This window comes from Mobula birostris, chromosome 7 (assembly GCF_030028105.1).
Source record: "Mobula birostris isolate sMobBir1 chromosome 7, sMobBir1.hap1, whole genome shotgun sequence".
Classification (NCBI taxonomy): Eukaryota; Metazoa; Chordata; class Chondrichthyes; order Myliobatiformes; family Myliobatidae; genus Mobula; species Mobula birostris.
This window is the reverse complement of record NC_092376.1, coordinates 177,594,568-177,608,819: the sequence shown is the minus strand read 5'-3', so window position 1 is coordinate 177,608,819 and position 14,252 is coordinate 177,594,568. Positions and strand designations below refer to the sequence as shown.

The 14,252-nt window shown below is 43.6% G+C and overlaps 1 protein-coding gene across 6 annotated transcripts in view; it reads right to left on the bottom strand.

Annotated features, from left to right (window-relative positions):
• The window catches only part of hars (histidyl-tRNA synthetase), an 80,899-nt gene that overhangs the window by 26,161 nt on the left and 40,486 nt on the right, over positions 1 to 14,252 (bottom strand). For all 6 annotated transcript variants that reach the window (XM_072264170.1, XM_072264168.1, XM_072264165.1 and 3 more), the window contains 2 exons: positions 10,160 to 10,258; positions 875 to 968 (listed from right to left, as the gene is read on the bottom strand). In XM_072264170.1, the coding sequence (XP_072120271.1) occupies positions 875 to 968; positions 10,160 to 10,258 (193 nt within the window). The remainder of the gene's footprint in view (positions 1 to 874; positions 969 to 10,159; positions 10,259 to 14,252) is intronic.

Genomic DNA, 14,252 nt, shown 5'->3' with positions numbered 1-14,252 from the left:
GTCTTTCTCCTCCTCCTCCTCCTCACACAAGTCATCAGGTTTGTGGGGGTGTGGCCAGGGTTAATCAGGGTGGGCCTAGGGTTAGTCGGGGTGTGGCCCCCTTAGGATTAGTTTGGAGGGTAGGGCTGGGGATGTATAAGTGGGGCGAGGAGAGATAAGGTTCTGGAGTTTAGGGTGGTGAGGTATGTAGGGCTGAGGTGGATAGGGTAGTTGAGCCTCTTTAATCTGGCCCATGCCTTTCATTAACGTAGTCCGACACCACTTGGCTTAATGAACCAGGAGTGCTTTGGGACACATCATCAGTAATGCAACCTGGGGGTCTTAAGGTGTTTCAGGTCTTTAATCACTAGACACCCTTACCCAGCCGGGGTTGATCAGGCCCAGCTTGTGTTTAACCCATGGACCAAGATAATGAGGGGCATGCAATTCTGAGTGTTGTGGTATTTTATACCTCATTACTTGGCTTTATTTTGTATGGTACTTTATACCTCATTGCTTGGCTTTATGGTTAGGATTAGGGTAAAGCAAGCTAGGGCTTTTCACTTTGGAGCGAAGGTGTATGAGAAGTGATTTCTCGCTTATTTATTATTTCTTCTTCTTTTTTTCTTTCTTTTTGTATTTGCCCAGTTTTTTGACTTTTGCACCCTGATTGGTGTGGTCTTTCATTGATTCTATCACCATTATTGAATTTGAGTATTGCCACAAGAAAACGAATCTCAGCGTTGTATATAATGACATATGTACTTTAGTAATAAATTTACTTTGAACTTTGCTGTTTCAATGTACATGTAACAAATAAAGCTAATCTTTATCTTTAACCATAAACAGTTTAAAATCTTATCTTTTTTTCATTAAAAAGCGGAAAATAGTCTACCATGCAGCTGAAGGTATTCGCCAATTTTGTTAGCAGTATCTGGATCAAGTCCCTTTTCTGCGATCATTTCATTTTTCACATCCTCCCACTGCATCTACAGGAAAGTACCAAAAGTAAATGAGTCCACATAAACTTAAAAATAATCAGAAGAACACTTGCAAGATTAAATAAAATGGTGCAGGAAGGACATTTATAAAAGTGCATGTATAGCACAACTAATGTATTATTTACTCTGCACCATGCTTTATGCTAGTGCCTACTGAAAGGATACATTAATGCTAAAGTATAGGGTGTAGTGGCTAGTGTAACATTACAGAGCCAGCACCTGGGTTCAATTCCACTGCTGTATTTAAGGAAATTGCACATTCTCCCTGTGAACATGTGGGTTTTCTCTACCATGATCGCTTACATCAGGACAAGGTACATAATGATGATGGGTGTAACTGGGTAGCATGGCCTCGTTGGGCCTGTTACCATGCTGTATCTCAAAACTAAAACTACACAACCTTTACAAAAGATCTCACACTTGACTGAGTCTCCAAAGTATTTTTGGGTAGAGAATTCCTATGAGTCATTAGATGAGATTAGTAAAGATTTGAACATTAGGTAGTGTAGCAGCTCCCATAATGCTATTACAGCAGGGGCCCCCAACCTTTTCTGCACTGCGGACCGGTTTAAAATTGACAATATTCTTGCGGACCAGCTGACCCGGGGGTTGGGGGGGGGCAGTAGGGTTGCCAACGGACAAGAGTAGCAGTCAAATACGTTGTGTTTACCCAGAGAAAGACTACAATGACCATGAAGCCTTGCGCGGGCACCAGTGCACATGCGAGTCATGACCTCCTGATTTTTCTTCCCTGCAAATCCTTTTTGGCAATTCTGTTCGGGCGGTGGGGGGGGGGAGGGTAATCACAACCAGAATATAGGTGATAAGTGGCTAATACATTCAATTTCATTTCTAAAAGGGTTTATCTAACGAATTTAATAATAAACACATGGCGCATATTTTCCTTGCATGAATATAGTGATAAGTCAATTATCAGGGGAGCTTGAAGTAAGTGTTGAAACGAACTTCCAGTAGAAGTGGTTGAGGCAGGTTCAATATTATCATTTAAAGAAAAATTGGATAGCTATATGGACAGGAAAGGAATGGAGGGTTATGGGCTGAGTGCAGGTCAGCAGGACTAGGTGAGAGTAGCGTTCGGCTTCGGACTAGAAGGGCAGAGATGGCCTGTTTCCGTGCTGTAATTGTTATATGGTTATATAAGTAAGTCAATAGCATCATAACATTTTAAGTAACGTTTGGATATTAAACACACAGCACATATTTTCCTCGTATGAACATATAAAATCATTGCAACACACCAATATCGCTGAATCAGTGGGAGCCCTGGGCTTGTTTCCCTGCAATGAGACGGTGCCATCGAGGGGTGATGAGAGACAGCGATACTCGAAGGGGGTTCCTTATGTCTAATCTATTCTGCAATTTAGTTTTCGTTGCATTCATTGCAGAAAACTCCGCTTCGCAGAAAAATGTTGGAAATGGAAGCAACGTTTTCAGTGCTTTCGTGGCTATCTCAGGATATTTAGCTTTGAATTGGATCCAGAATGCCGACAGAAATGTTATGTCAAACATACTTTTCAGCCCGCCGTCATTTGCAAGCTTGAGGAGTTGATCTCCTTCCCGCGCTGACACGGATGATATGCAGGTCATGACCTCGCATGCGTAATGGCTCAACAGTGGCTGTGACAGGGAATGAGTAAAGGTGCAGCTGACTCATATCGCCAAATCATATTGTTTCCTCGCGGCCCGGTAGCACATGCTCTGCGGCCCGGTGGTTGGGGACCGCTGTATTACAGTGCTGGATACCCACTGCCTGTAAGGAGTTTGTATGTTCTCCCCGTGACGTCGTGGGTTTCCTCCCATACTCCAAAGACGTACGGGTTGGTCAGCTAATTGGGCAGCATGGGCTCACTGGGTTGGAAACGCCAGTTACCATGATGCATCTCCTAGTAAGATGAAACTTAAAAGATTCACCTAAAATTACTAGAAACGCCTGAAATTGCAAGATACTCGTATTTAATTTAAAATTATGCTACTTTTGTTAAAATGTCCTGAATAAAGTTATTTGGACTAGTTTTCACTTAGAAAATGCAGTACTAAAGTTCTGACTCCTGTGAACTGGTTAGATATAAATTATTAACCTTCCTTAATGCAATGAAAATCTTGCTGGGGGAATGAATTCCAACAGGATTAGTCAATTGTGTCTTGTTCCTCACTTACTGAAGCACATATCAACTTCCATTTATATAGCACCTTTTAAAGAAAGTCCCAAAGCACTTCACCTTTCATATAGGTCTGGGACTGGAGTACATCCACAGAATCACTTTTGTTTTATAATCTGCTCAAGCTCTCAGGTATTCTTCCACCAGTCTCTTAAATTAAGACAATATACAGTCGGCCCTCCTTATCCGCGAGTTCCGCATGCGCGAATTCAACCAACCGCGAATCAAGAAAACCCGGAAGCGCTCTTCCAGCACTTGTTGTTCGAACATGTACAGACTTTTTTTTCTTGTCCTTATTCCCCAAACAATGCAGTATAACAACTATTTTACATAGCATTTACATTGTATTAGGTATTATGAGTAATCTAGAGATGATTTAAAGTATACAGGAGGATGTGCGTAGGTTATCGTGGATCGGGATCGGAAAAATTCTGGAAGTTCTCTTACTAAGTAAGTCGGAACAGGTACATCCAGCATTGTTTAGCGTCAGTTAGTCAAACGTTTGTCTTAGTATATAGTATATATTATACCTTTCTATGCATATAAAACACATTACAGATATTACTCTTTGCCCAGGGCATGTCTAACGCCTGCTTTCTAATTCTACAAATTGTCATGTTGCCAGACTGAAATGGATTCAGATTCATATTTATGAATTTATAACCATCACAACCCAAGGACATGCTGCGGCAGCCTGCAGGTGTCACCACACATTCAGGCATCAACATAGCATCTCCACAATGCTCAGCAGAACAACACAGAACACAAGCAACAAAACAGCAGCAGCAAAGCAAGGCCCTTTTCTCCTTACACAGACAGTTGTCCAACTCCAAGACAGGTCTCCAGTCTAGTACCTCACAATGTCAAACAGTAGTTAAAAGTAATAAGCTAATAATTAGTGTACATGCTATATTTGGTCATACTGCAGTTGTAGTCAGTGCTGTGAAGTTTTTCCTCTTGCACTATATGTTTCCCCTCACATCTTAAAGCCAATAAATTCTTGCCAAGGTATGGTTCGACGGTGCACGTATGAGAAACTTCCTGGAGATTGAACAGTATGGGCAGGAAGACAACTGAACAGTCAACTGAAATTCATCATTTGCACTAACCAACAAACCCATTAGTTTCAAAGTAAATGTGCAAATAGATAGGTTCGTTCCATCGGTTGAGATTCTAACTTTGAGAAAGGCAATTCTGATGGTATCAGAAAGGGTCTGTAAAGTGTGGACTGGTACAGGCTGTTTTCTGGCAAAAGGGTACTTAGCAAGTGGAAGGCACTCAGATGTGAACCTCTGAGAGTACAAAGATTGTATGTGTCTGTCAGAATGAAAGATAAAGAACAAGTATAGGGAACAACAGGAATTCTGCAGATGCTGGAAATTCAAGCAACACACATCAAAGTTGCTGGTGAACGCAGCAGGCCAAGCAGCATCTGTAGGAAGAGGTGCAGTCGACGTTTCAGGCCGAGACCCTTCGTCAGGACTAACTGAAGGAAAAGTGAGTAAGGGATTTGAAAGTTGGAGGGGGAGGGGGAGATCCAAAATGATAGGAGAAGACAGGAGGGGGAGGGATAGAGCCAAGAGCTGGACAGGTGATAGGCAAAAGGGGATACGAGAGGATCATGGGACAGGAGGTCCGGGAAGAAAGACAAGAAGGGGGGGCGGGGACCCAGAGGATGGGCAAGAGGTATATTCAGAGGGACAGAGGGAGAAAAAGGAGATTGAGAGAAAGAATGTGTGCATAAAAATAAGTAACAGATGGGGTACGAGGGGGAGGTGGGGCATTAGCGGAAGTTAGAGAAGTTGATGTTCATGCCATCAGGTTGGAGGCTACCCAGACGGAATATAAGGTGTTGTTCCTCCAACCTGAGTGTGGCTTCATCTTTACAGTAGAGGAGGCCGTGGATAGACATGTCAGAATGGGAATGGGATGTGGAATTAAAATGTGTGGCCACTGGGAGATCCTGCTTTCTCTGGTGGACAGAGCGTAGATGTTCAGCAAAGCGGTCTCCCAGTCTGCGTCGGGTCTCGCCAATATATAAAAGGCCACATCGGGAGCACCGGACGCAGTATATCACCCCAGTCGACTCACAGGTGAAGTGTTGCCTCACCTGGAAGGACTGTTTGGGGCCCTGAATGGTGGTAAGGGAGGAAGTGTAAGGGCATGTGTAGCACTTGTTCCGCTTACACGGATAAGTGCCAGGAGGGAGATCAGTGGGGAGGGATGGGGGGGACGAATGGACAAGGGAGTTGTGTAGGGAGCGATCCCTGCGGAATGCAGAGAGAGGGGGGAGGGAAAGATGTGCTTAGTGGTGGGATCCCGTTGGAGGTGGCGGAAGTTACGGAGAATAATATGTTGGACCCAGAGGCTGGTGGGGTGGTAGGTGAGGACCAGGGGAACCTTATTCCTAGTGGGGTGGCGGGAGGATGGAGTGAGAGCAGATGTACATGAAATGGGGGAGATGCATTTAAGAGCAGAGTTGATAGTGGAGGAAGGGAAGCCCCTTTCTTTAAAAAAAGAAGACATCTCCCTCGTCCTAGAATGAAAAGCCTCATCCTGAGAGCAGATGCGGCGGAGATGGAGGAATTGCGAGAAGGGGATGGCGTTTTTGCAAGAGACAGGGTGAGAAGAGGAATAGTCCAGATAGCTGTGAGAGTCAGTAGGCTTATAGTAGACATCAGTGGATAAGTTGTCTCCAGAGATAGAGACAGAAAGATCTAGAAAGGGGAGGGAGGTGTCGGAAATGGACCAGGTAAACTTGAGGGCAGGGTGAAAGTTGGAGGCAAAGTTAATAAAGTCAACGAGTTCTGCATGCGTGCAGGAAGCAGTGCCAATGCAGTCGTCGATGTAGCGAAGGAAAAGTGGGGGACAGATACCAGAAAATAGATTGTTCCACAAACCCAACAAAAAGGCAGGCATAGCTAGGACCCATACGGGTGCCCATAGCTACACCTTTAGTTTGGAGGAAGTGGGAGGAGCCAAAGGAGAAATTATTAAGAGTAAGGACTAATTCCGCTAGACGGAGCAGAGTGGTGGTAGAGGGGAACTGATTAGGTCTGGGGAATATAAGTATAGGGAACCTTGGTTTTCAAGAGATATTGACACCCTGGACAAGAAAAAGGAGGTGCATAGCAGGTATAGACAGGTAGGAACAAATGAGCTACTTGTGGATTATAAAAAATGCAAGAGAATACTTTGAAGATAAGTCAGGAGGGCTAAAAGAGGACATGAGGTTGCCCTAGCAGACAAAGTAAAGGAGAATCCCAAGGGATTCATCAGTTCTGTTAAGAGCAAAAAGATTGCAAGGGACAAAATCCGTCCTCTGGAAGATCAAGCTGGTAATCCACGGAACCAAAAAAAGAGATGGGGGAGATCAAAAAGGGATTCTTTGTATCTGTATTTACTCAGGATGTGGACACTATAGAAGTGCGTCAAAGCATGATGGACCCTATACAGATTACAAAGCATGAGGTGTGTGCTGTCTTGAGGCAAATTAGGGTGAATAAATCCCCAGGCCTGACAAGGTGATCCCCCGGACCTTGTGGAGGCAAATGCAGAAATTGCAGCAGCCCTAGCAAAGATACTTAAACCATCCTTAGTGACAGGTGAGGTACAAATGGATTGGAAGATAGCTAATATGCTGCTGTTTTAAAAGAAGGCTCTAAAAATAAACCAGGAAATTATAGGCCAATGAGTTTGACATCAGTAGTGGGAAAGTTACTGGAAGGTATTCTAAGCAACTGGATATATGAGTATTTGGATAGACTTGGACTGATTAAGGATAATGAGGATGTCTTTGTGTGTGGTAGGTAAATGTCTTGCTAAAGTCAATGGAGTCAAAGTCCCTCATGGGAGGTAGGTCAAGAAGGTTCAGTCATTCGGTGTTCAAAATGAGGTAGCAAATTGGATTAGACATTGGCTTTGTGAGAGAAGCAAGATAGCAGTGGTAGATGGTTGCCTCTCTGACTAGTGGAGTCCCACAGAGATTGATGCTGGCTCCATTGATATTTTTCATTTATATCAATGATCTGGATGATAACGTAGTTAACTGGATCAGCAATTTTGCAGATGACACCAGGATTGGGTGTATAGTGGACAGTGAGGAAGACTATCAGAGCTTGCAGTGAGATCTGGACCAGCTGGAAAAATGGGCTGAAAAATTAGAGATGGAATTTAATGCAGACAATTGAACTGAATTGACTTTATTTCTTACATCCTTCATCTACATGAGGAGTAAAAGTCTTCATGTTACGTCTCCGTCTGAATGCGCAGTTTATAGTAATTTGTACTAAATAGTACATACAGTAGATATACAACAGAACAGTCAAATACGATTGTGTCAGCGTGAATTAATCAGTCTGATGGCCTGGTGGAAGCAGTTGTCTCAGAGCCTGTTGGTCCTGGCTTTTATACTGCAGTACTGTTTCCCGATGGTAGCAGCCCAAACAGTTTGGGGTGGGGTGACTTGGTCCCCAATGATCCTTCGGGCCCTTTTTACGCACCTGTCACTGTAAATGTCCTGAATAGTGGGAAGTTCCACAGATGCACTGGGCTGCCCACACCACTCTCTGCAGAGTTCTGCAGTTGAGGGAGGTACAGTTCCCACACCAGGCAGTGATGCAGCCAGTCAAGATGCTCTCAATTGTGTCCCTGTAGAAAGTTCTTAGGACTGGGGACTCATGCCAAAATTCTTCAACCGTCTGAGGTGTGGTGTTTTTTTCCACCACACAACCGGTATGTACAGACCAAGGTTCCAGTGCAGGTTGAACGGAGTAGTTTGTTGAAATGGTTTGTCATGGACTAGATGGGCTGAAGGGCCTGTTCCTGTGCTGTACCCATCTATGACTCGAAGATTCAAAGTTGTGCAGCGGCAGCCTGCAGGTGTTGCCACACATTCTGGTGCCGACTTAGCCTGCCCACTATGCTCGGAAAAACAACTTAGAACACAACAAAACAGAACATACTAAATGACAAAGCAACACAGCAAGACAAGCCCCATTCCTCCCTCCCTCCACGCACACAGTCTGCTAAACCCACTACAGGCTGTCTTTGGCCTCCAGTGGCCTCATGGATTCACAAACCTTGGGCCTTCGACTTCCCCAATAGACTCGCAGAGATATGCAGACTCAGGGTTCTAGCCAATAGTCTTCTGGACTTCTGATTGACCTTTGGGCTCCCATCTTCGGTATCATCCCAGTATGCACCGCTGACAACAAGTGAGGACCCTGGATAAGGACCCAAACTCCTAGCCTCGAACTCCTGACTCCCCAAAGTTAGAACCCCAAACACTGTGCCCCAGTCTCCAGTCTTGCATCACCCTAGCCCACAGACGCAAGTGCTTCAAAAGCATAATTTCAGCATGACGGTATTGGTTTTCACCCTCGTGGTTGAGGGAGTGTGAAGGCCAAATCACTACTCAATAACTTCACTAACTAAACTTCATTAATCCAAAACATCAGCTGTGCACTATTCACCATATAGACATTACCTACTCTTATGTGAACCCAGTGTTTTCTAAGATTAAAGATTAGCTTTATTTGTCACATGAACATCAAACCAAATCACCATTACTTTATCATTTCCCGCCAGCCACCTGATGTACAGACACTCCTGTGCCTAGCATTACATTATGGACATAGAATTTATGCATATAAGCTACCTTACACACTTATATTATTGTTTCTTAAAATTTTTATTGTTTTTCTTTTATTTTATTGTGTTTTTTTGTGCTGCATCTGTTCCGGAGTAACAATTACTTCATTCTCCTTTACACTTGTGTGTTGGGAAAAATAAATTTCCTGTTTAAGATGGTATTGGTGAAGCACGGTGATGACTTGCTGGCAGCAATCAAAACTATTAACGACTTTATTGATCACACTTTCTCCTCATAAATGATCGCTGCAATCAATAGCCTGTAACTTCTCTTTCAGAGTTGAGCTTTTGAACTCACTGTATGACCTGGCATTTTTCAGGTGTGAACTGAAGTTTTGAAGTGCAGGATGGTTGCGGCGTGGTGGGTACGAGCTGAATCTAGATGACAGGGCTAAGGCCCGAGAGCATATTGAAGGGGCAGGGCCCAGGCCCAGGTCTAAGAGCAAGGAATGGCCCAAGGTTTGGCTGATTTAAAGCGCTGGGCCAAATTTAAAAGATCAGGGTGCAGATCTGGAGGGGAGGGACAAGCCAGTGTTCAGCTTGCTGCTCCTGAGATTTACTCGTCTCCACACTGAACTGAGTCTACGGCCTGCAACTAGAGCCTCCTGGATCAACTGCAATGATGACAGGCTTCATGAACTTCAGTTCTGAATGTTATTTGCTTATTTTTAAGTTTGCATGATTTTTTTTTCCCTGCACATTAGATTTTTGACCTTTTTTAAAAAATGGGGGCTATTTTATTTTATTTAAAGATTCCAGCCCACTGAGTCACACGGCCCAGCAACTGAACTATTTAGCCCTACCCTAGACAATTTACAATGACAGATTGACCTAATAACTGAGACGTGTGGGTTAGGGTTATTGTGTTTCTTTGTTTTGTAGCAGCCTGCCACAAAAGCAGACAAATCTCAAGGTTGTATATAATGTATATATTTTTATAATAAATGTACTTTGAACTTTGAAATGACATTAAACAATCTTGAACATGTTGCAATGTTTTGCTCTGCATCACCAACCAATACAATCTGAATGTGTGTCACCATGCTTCCAGCGCCAGCATAGCATGCCCACAACTTACTAACCCCAAGCCTTTGGAATGTGGGAAGAACAACAGCACCCAGTGGAAGCCCACACGGACAACATACAACCTCCTTACAAACAGCAGCGGGTGTTGAACCACGATCACTGGCACTGAAGAGCAAAATGCTAGCCACTATGCTACCATTCAGCCTGCTTTGAAAGTATGCTGATATTAGCAGAAAAGCTTCAAAACAAAATCTGATTTTAGGCAAGCGTATGAAACAGTTTGTGGAGGAAAAGCAACATTAAACCTGAAGAGTTCATTACCTTGTCCATCTTGTCCACAGAGGAACATATAGTCCGAAATTTATCAGCTGGAACTCCGCACACTTCGAACATTCCATCCAGGATACGCCTGTCATTCACCTGAACACAAAAAAACAGAAGCTGTCACAGAGCCTTCTGAAGCAGAACAGACATTTCCCAGAAGACAGAGTAAATAAGACACAGAACATTTACAAGGATGCTGCCAGGATGTTACAGGGGAAGGTTGAATAGGTTAGGACTTTATTACTTGGAACATAGGTGATTGAGGGCAGATTTCATAGAAGTATACAAAATTATGAAAGTTATAGAAAGAGTAAATGGAAGCAGGCTTTTTGCACTGAGCTTGTGTGAGGCTAGAACTCACTTGGGCTCACTTTTAAGGACTCTTTATCTCATGCTCCCTATTCTTGTTGCCTATTTATTATTTTTTTCTCTCTTTCTTCATGTATTTGCAGTTTGTTGTCTTTTGCACTCTGGTTGCTTGTCCATCTTGTTGGTTGTATTTACTGTGATTGCCTACAAGAAAATTAATCTCAGGGTTGTATATTGTGACACTATGTACTTTGATAATAAATCTACTTTGAACTTTTTAAACATTTGATGGGTTATGGTTGAAAGGTGAAATATTTAAGAGAAACCCATGGGTGAACTTCTTCACTCAGAGGGTGGTGAGAGTGTAGAGCAAGCTGCCAGCACAAGTGGAAGTGAGTTCAAGTTAACATTTAAGAGTTTGGATAAGTACATGGATGGGAGGAGTATAAAGGTCCACGGTCTGGGTGTGGGTCAATGGGACCAGGCAGACTAACAGATCGGCATGGACAAGATGGGCCAAAGGGCCTGTTTCTGTGCTGTAGTGCATCACAGTTTTAACTTACTGAAAGGCCACATTCCACAGAACAGGATACTGTGCGTGTTGGGAAATGAAAATTGGTAACAACCAGTATTAAAACCTCAACACCTTCTCATCTCTCTTTTGCCATATTTTAACAAGTAGCATAGAACATTATAGTACACTACAGGCTCTTTAGCCCACAATGTCATGCTGACCTTATAACTACTCTGAGATCAATCTAACCCTTTCCTCCCACATAGCTCTCCGTTTTTCTACCATCCATGTGCCTATCTAAGAGTTTGTTAAATGGCCCAGTTATCTGCCACCACCCTCTGGCAAGGCCTTCACACCCACCCCTTGCTGGGTGAACTTTACCCCTGACATCCACCTACACCTTCCTCCAATCACCTTAAAATTATGCACCAGATATTAGCCATCACTACCCTGGGAAAAAAGTCTCCAGCTATCCACTCAATCTATAATCTTATACAGCTCCATCAAGTCACCTCTCATCCTGCTCCACTCCCAAGACAAGCACTAGCTCGCTCAACCTTTCCTCATAAGGCATGCTCTCTAACCCAGGCAGCATCCTGGTATGTTCTTTCTGCACCCTCTCCAAAGCTTTTACATCCTTCCTGTACTGAAGAGATCAGAACTGAGCATAATACTCCAAGTGGGATAGGAACCCCCCCCCCAACAAAAACTGATGGAAGCACTAATATAAGACCACAAGACCATAAGATATAGGAGCAGATGTAAGCCATTCGGCCCATCAAGTTTGTTCCACCATTCAATCATGGGCTGATCCAACTCTTCCAGTCATCCCCACTCCCCTGCCTTCACCCCATACACTTTGATGCCCTGGCTAATCAAGAACATATCGATCTCTGCCTTAAATATGCCCAATGACTTGGCCTCCACAGCTGCTCGTAGCAACAAATTCTACACATTTACCACCCTCTGACAAAAGTAATTTCTCCGCATCTCTGTTCTAAATGGACGCTCTTCAATCCGTTGTGCCCTCTTGTCCTAGAATCCCCTACCATAGGAGATAACTTTGCCATATCTAATCTGTTCAGGTCTTTTAACATTCAGAATGTTTCTATGAGATCCCCCACCCCCCAATTCTCCTGAACTCTAGGGAATACAGCCCAAGAGCTGCCAGACATTCCTCATACGGTAACCCCTTTTATTCCTGGAATCATTCTCATGAATCTTCTCTGAACCCTTTCCAATTGTCAGTATATCCTTTCTAAAATAAGGAGCCCAAAACTGCACACAATACTCCAAGTGTGGTCTCACGAAGGCATTATAGAGCCTCAACATCACATCCCGGCCCATATATTCTATACCTCTAGGAATGAATGCTAACATTGCAGTCGCCTTCTTCACAACCAACTCAACCTGGAGTTTAACCTTTAGGGTATCTTGCACAAGGACTCCCAAGTCCCTTTGCATCTCTGCATTTTGAATTCTCTCCCCACTTACATAGCAGTCTGCCACCAAAATGCATGATCATACACTTTCCAACATTGTATTTAATTTGCCACTTCTTTGCCCGTTCCCCTAAACTATCTATGTTTCTCTGCAGGCTGTTTCCTCAACACTACCCGCTCCTCCATCTATCTTTGTATCATCAGCAAATTTAGTCACAAATCCATTAATACCGCAGTCCAAATCATTGACATACATTGTAAAAAGCAGTGGTCCCAACACTGACCCGAGGAAATCCACTGGTAACCGGCACCCAGCCAGAATAGGATCCCTTTATTCCCACTCTGTTTTCTGCCGACCAGCCAATGCTCCACCCACGCTAGTAACTTCCCTGTAATTCCATGGGCTCTTATCTTGCTAAGCAGCCTCATGTGCGGCACCTTGTCAAAGGTCTTCAGAAAATCCAAGTACACCACATCTACTGCATCTCCTTTGTCTACCCTGCTTGCAGTAGATTTGTCGGGCAGGATTTTCCGTTTAGGAAACCATGCTGGCTTTGGCCTATCTTGTCATGTGCCTCTAAGTACTCTGTAACCTCCTCCCTAACAATCGATTCCAACAACTTCCCAATCTCTGACGTCAGGCTAGCAGGTCTGTAGTTTCCCTTCTGCTGTCTCCCACCTTTCTTCAATAGCAGAGTAATACTTGCAATTTTCCAGTCATCCAGTACAATACAGAATCTATCAATTCTTGAAAGATCTTCGTTAATGCCTTGGCAATCTCTCCAGCTACTTCCCCAGAACCCGAAGATGGATTCTATCAGGTCCAGGAGAATTATCCACACACAGACCATTAAGCTTCCTGAGAAAATTCTGAGTCGTAATTTTCATTGCACAAATTTCACTTCCCTGACACTCCGGTATACTGCATATGTCTTCCACTGTGAAGACTGATGCAAAATACACATTCAGTTCCTCTGCCCTCTCTGCATCACTTGTTACAATATTTCTAGCGTCATTTTATATTGGTCTACGGGGGTGATTGATAAGTTCGTGGCCTAAGGTAGAAGGCGATGAACTTCAAACTTTCTGCATTTTCAATCAAAGAGTTGAACTGCACGTGCATGTAACAAGAGCTGTGTAACTCATCTCCTTCTACATTAGGCCACAAACTTATCAATCACCCCTGCTGTGGACCACCTGGAGGTCCAAGACACTCTCGTTACATGCACGCGCAGTTCAACTCTGAGTGATAATGAAGAAAGTTTGAAGTTTATACCTCATCTCCTTCTACCTTAGGCCACGAAGTTATCAATCACCCCTGCTGTGGACAACTTCTACAAAGAACGGATCCTTATGCTCCACGACCGCTGGACTAAGTGTGTACATGTAAAAGGGGACTATGTTAAGGCTAGGTTTTCTAAAACTGACTCTTTCTACTTTAGGCCACAAACTTATCAATCATCACTCGTATATCTACCCTCTACTGCCTTTCACCCTTTATATACTTAAAAAACCTTTTAGTATCTTCTTTAATATTAGTCACCAGCTTCCTTTCATAATTCATCTTTTCCTTCTTAGTTTCCTTCTGAAAGTTTTTAAAAGCTCCCCAGCCCTCTACTTTCCCACTAGCTCTGGCTTCCTTGTGTGCCCTCTCTTTTGCTTTTACTTTGGCTCTGACTTCACTTGTCAGCCATGGTAGTTTCCACCTTTCCTTCGAAAATTTCTTCTTATTTGGAATATATCTGACTTGCACTTCCCTCATTTTTTGCAGAAACTCCAACCATTGCTGCTCTGCTGTCCTTCCTGCAAATGTCCCTTTCCGGTC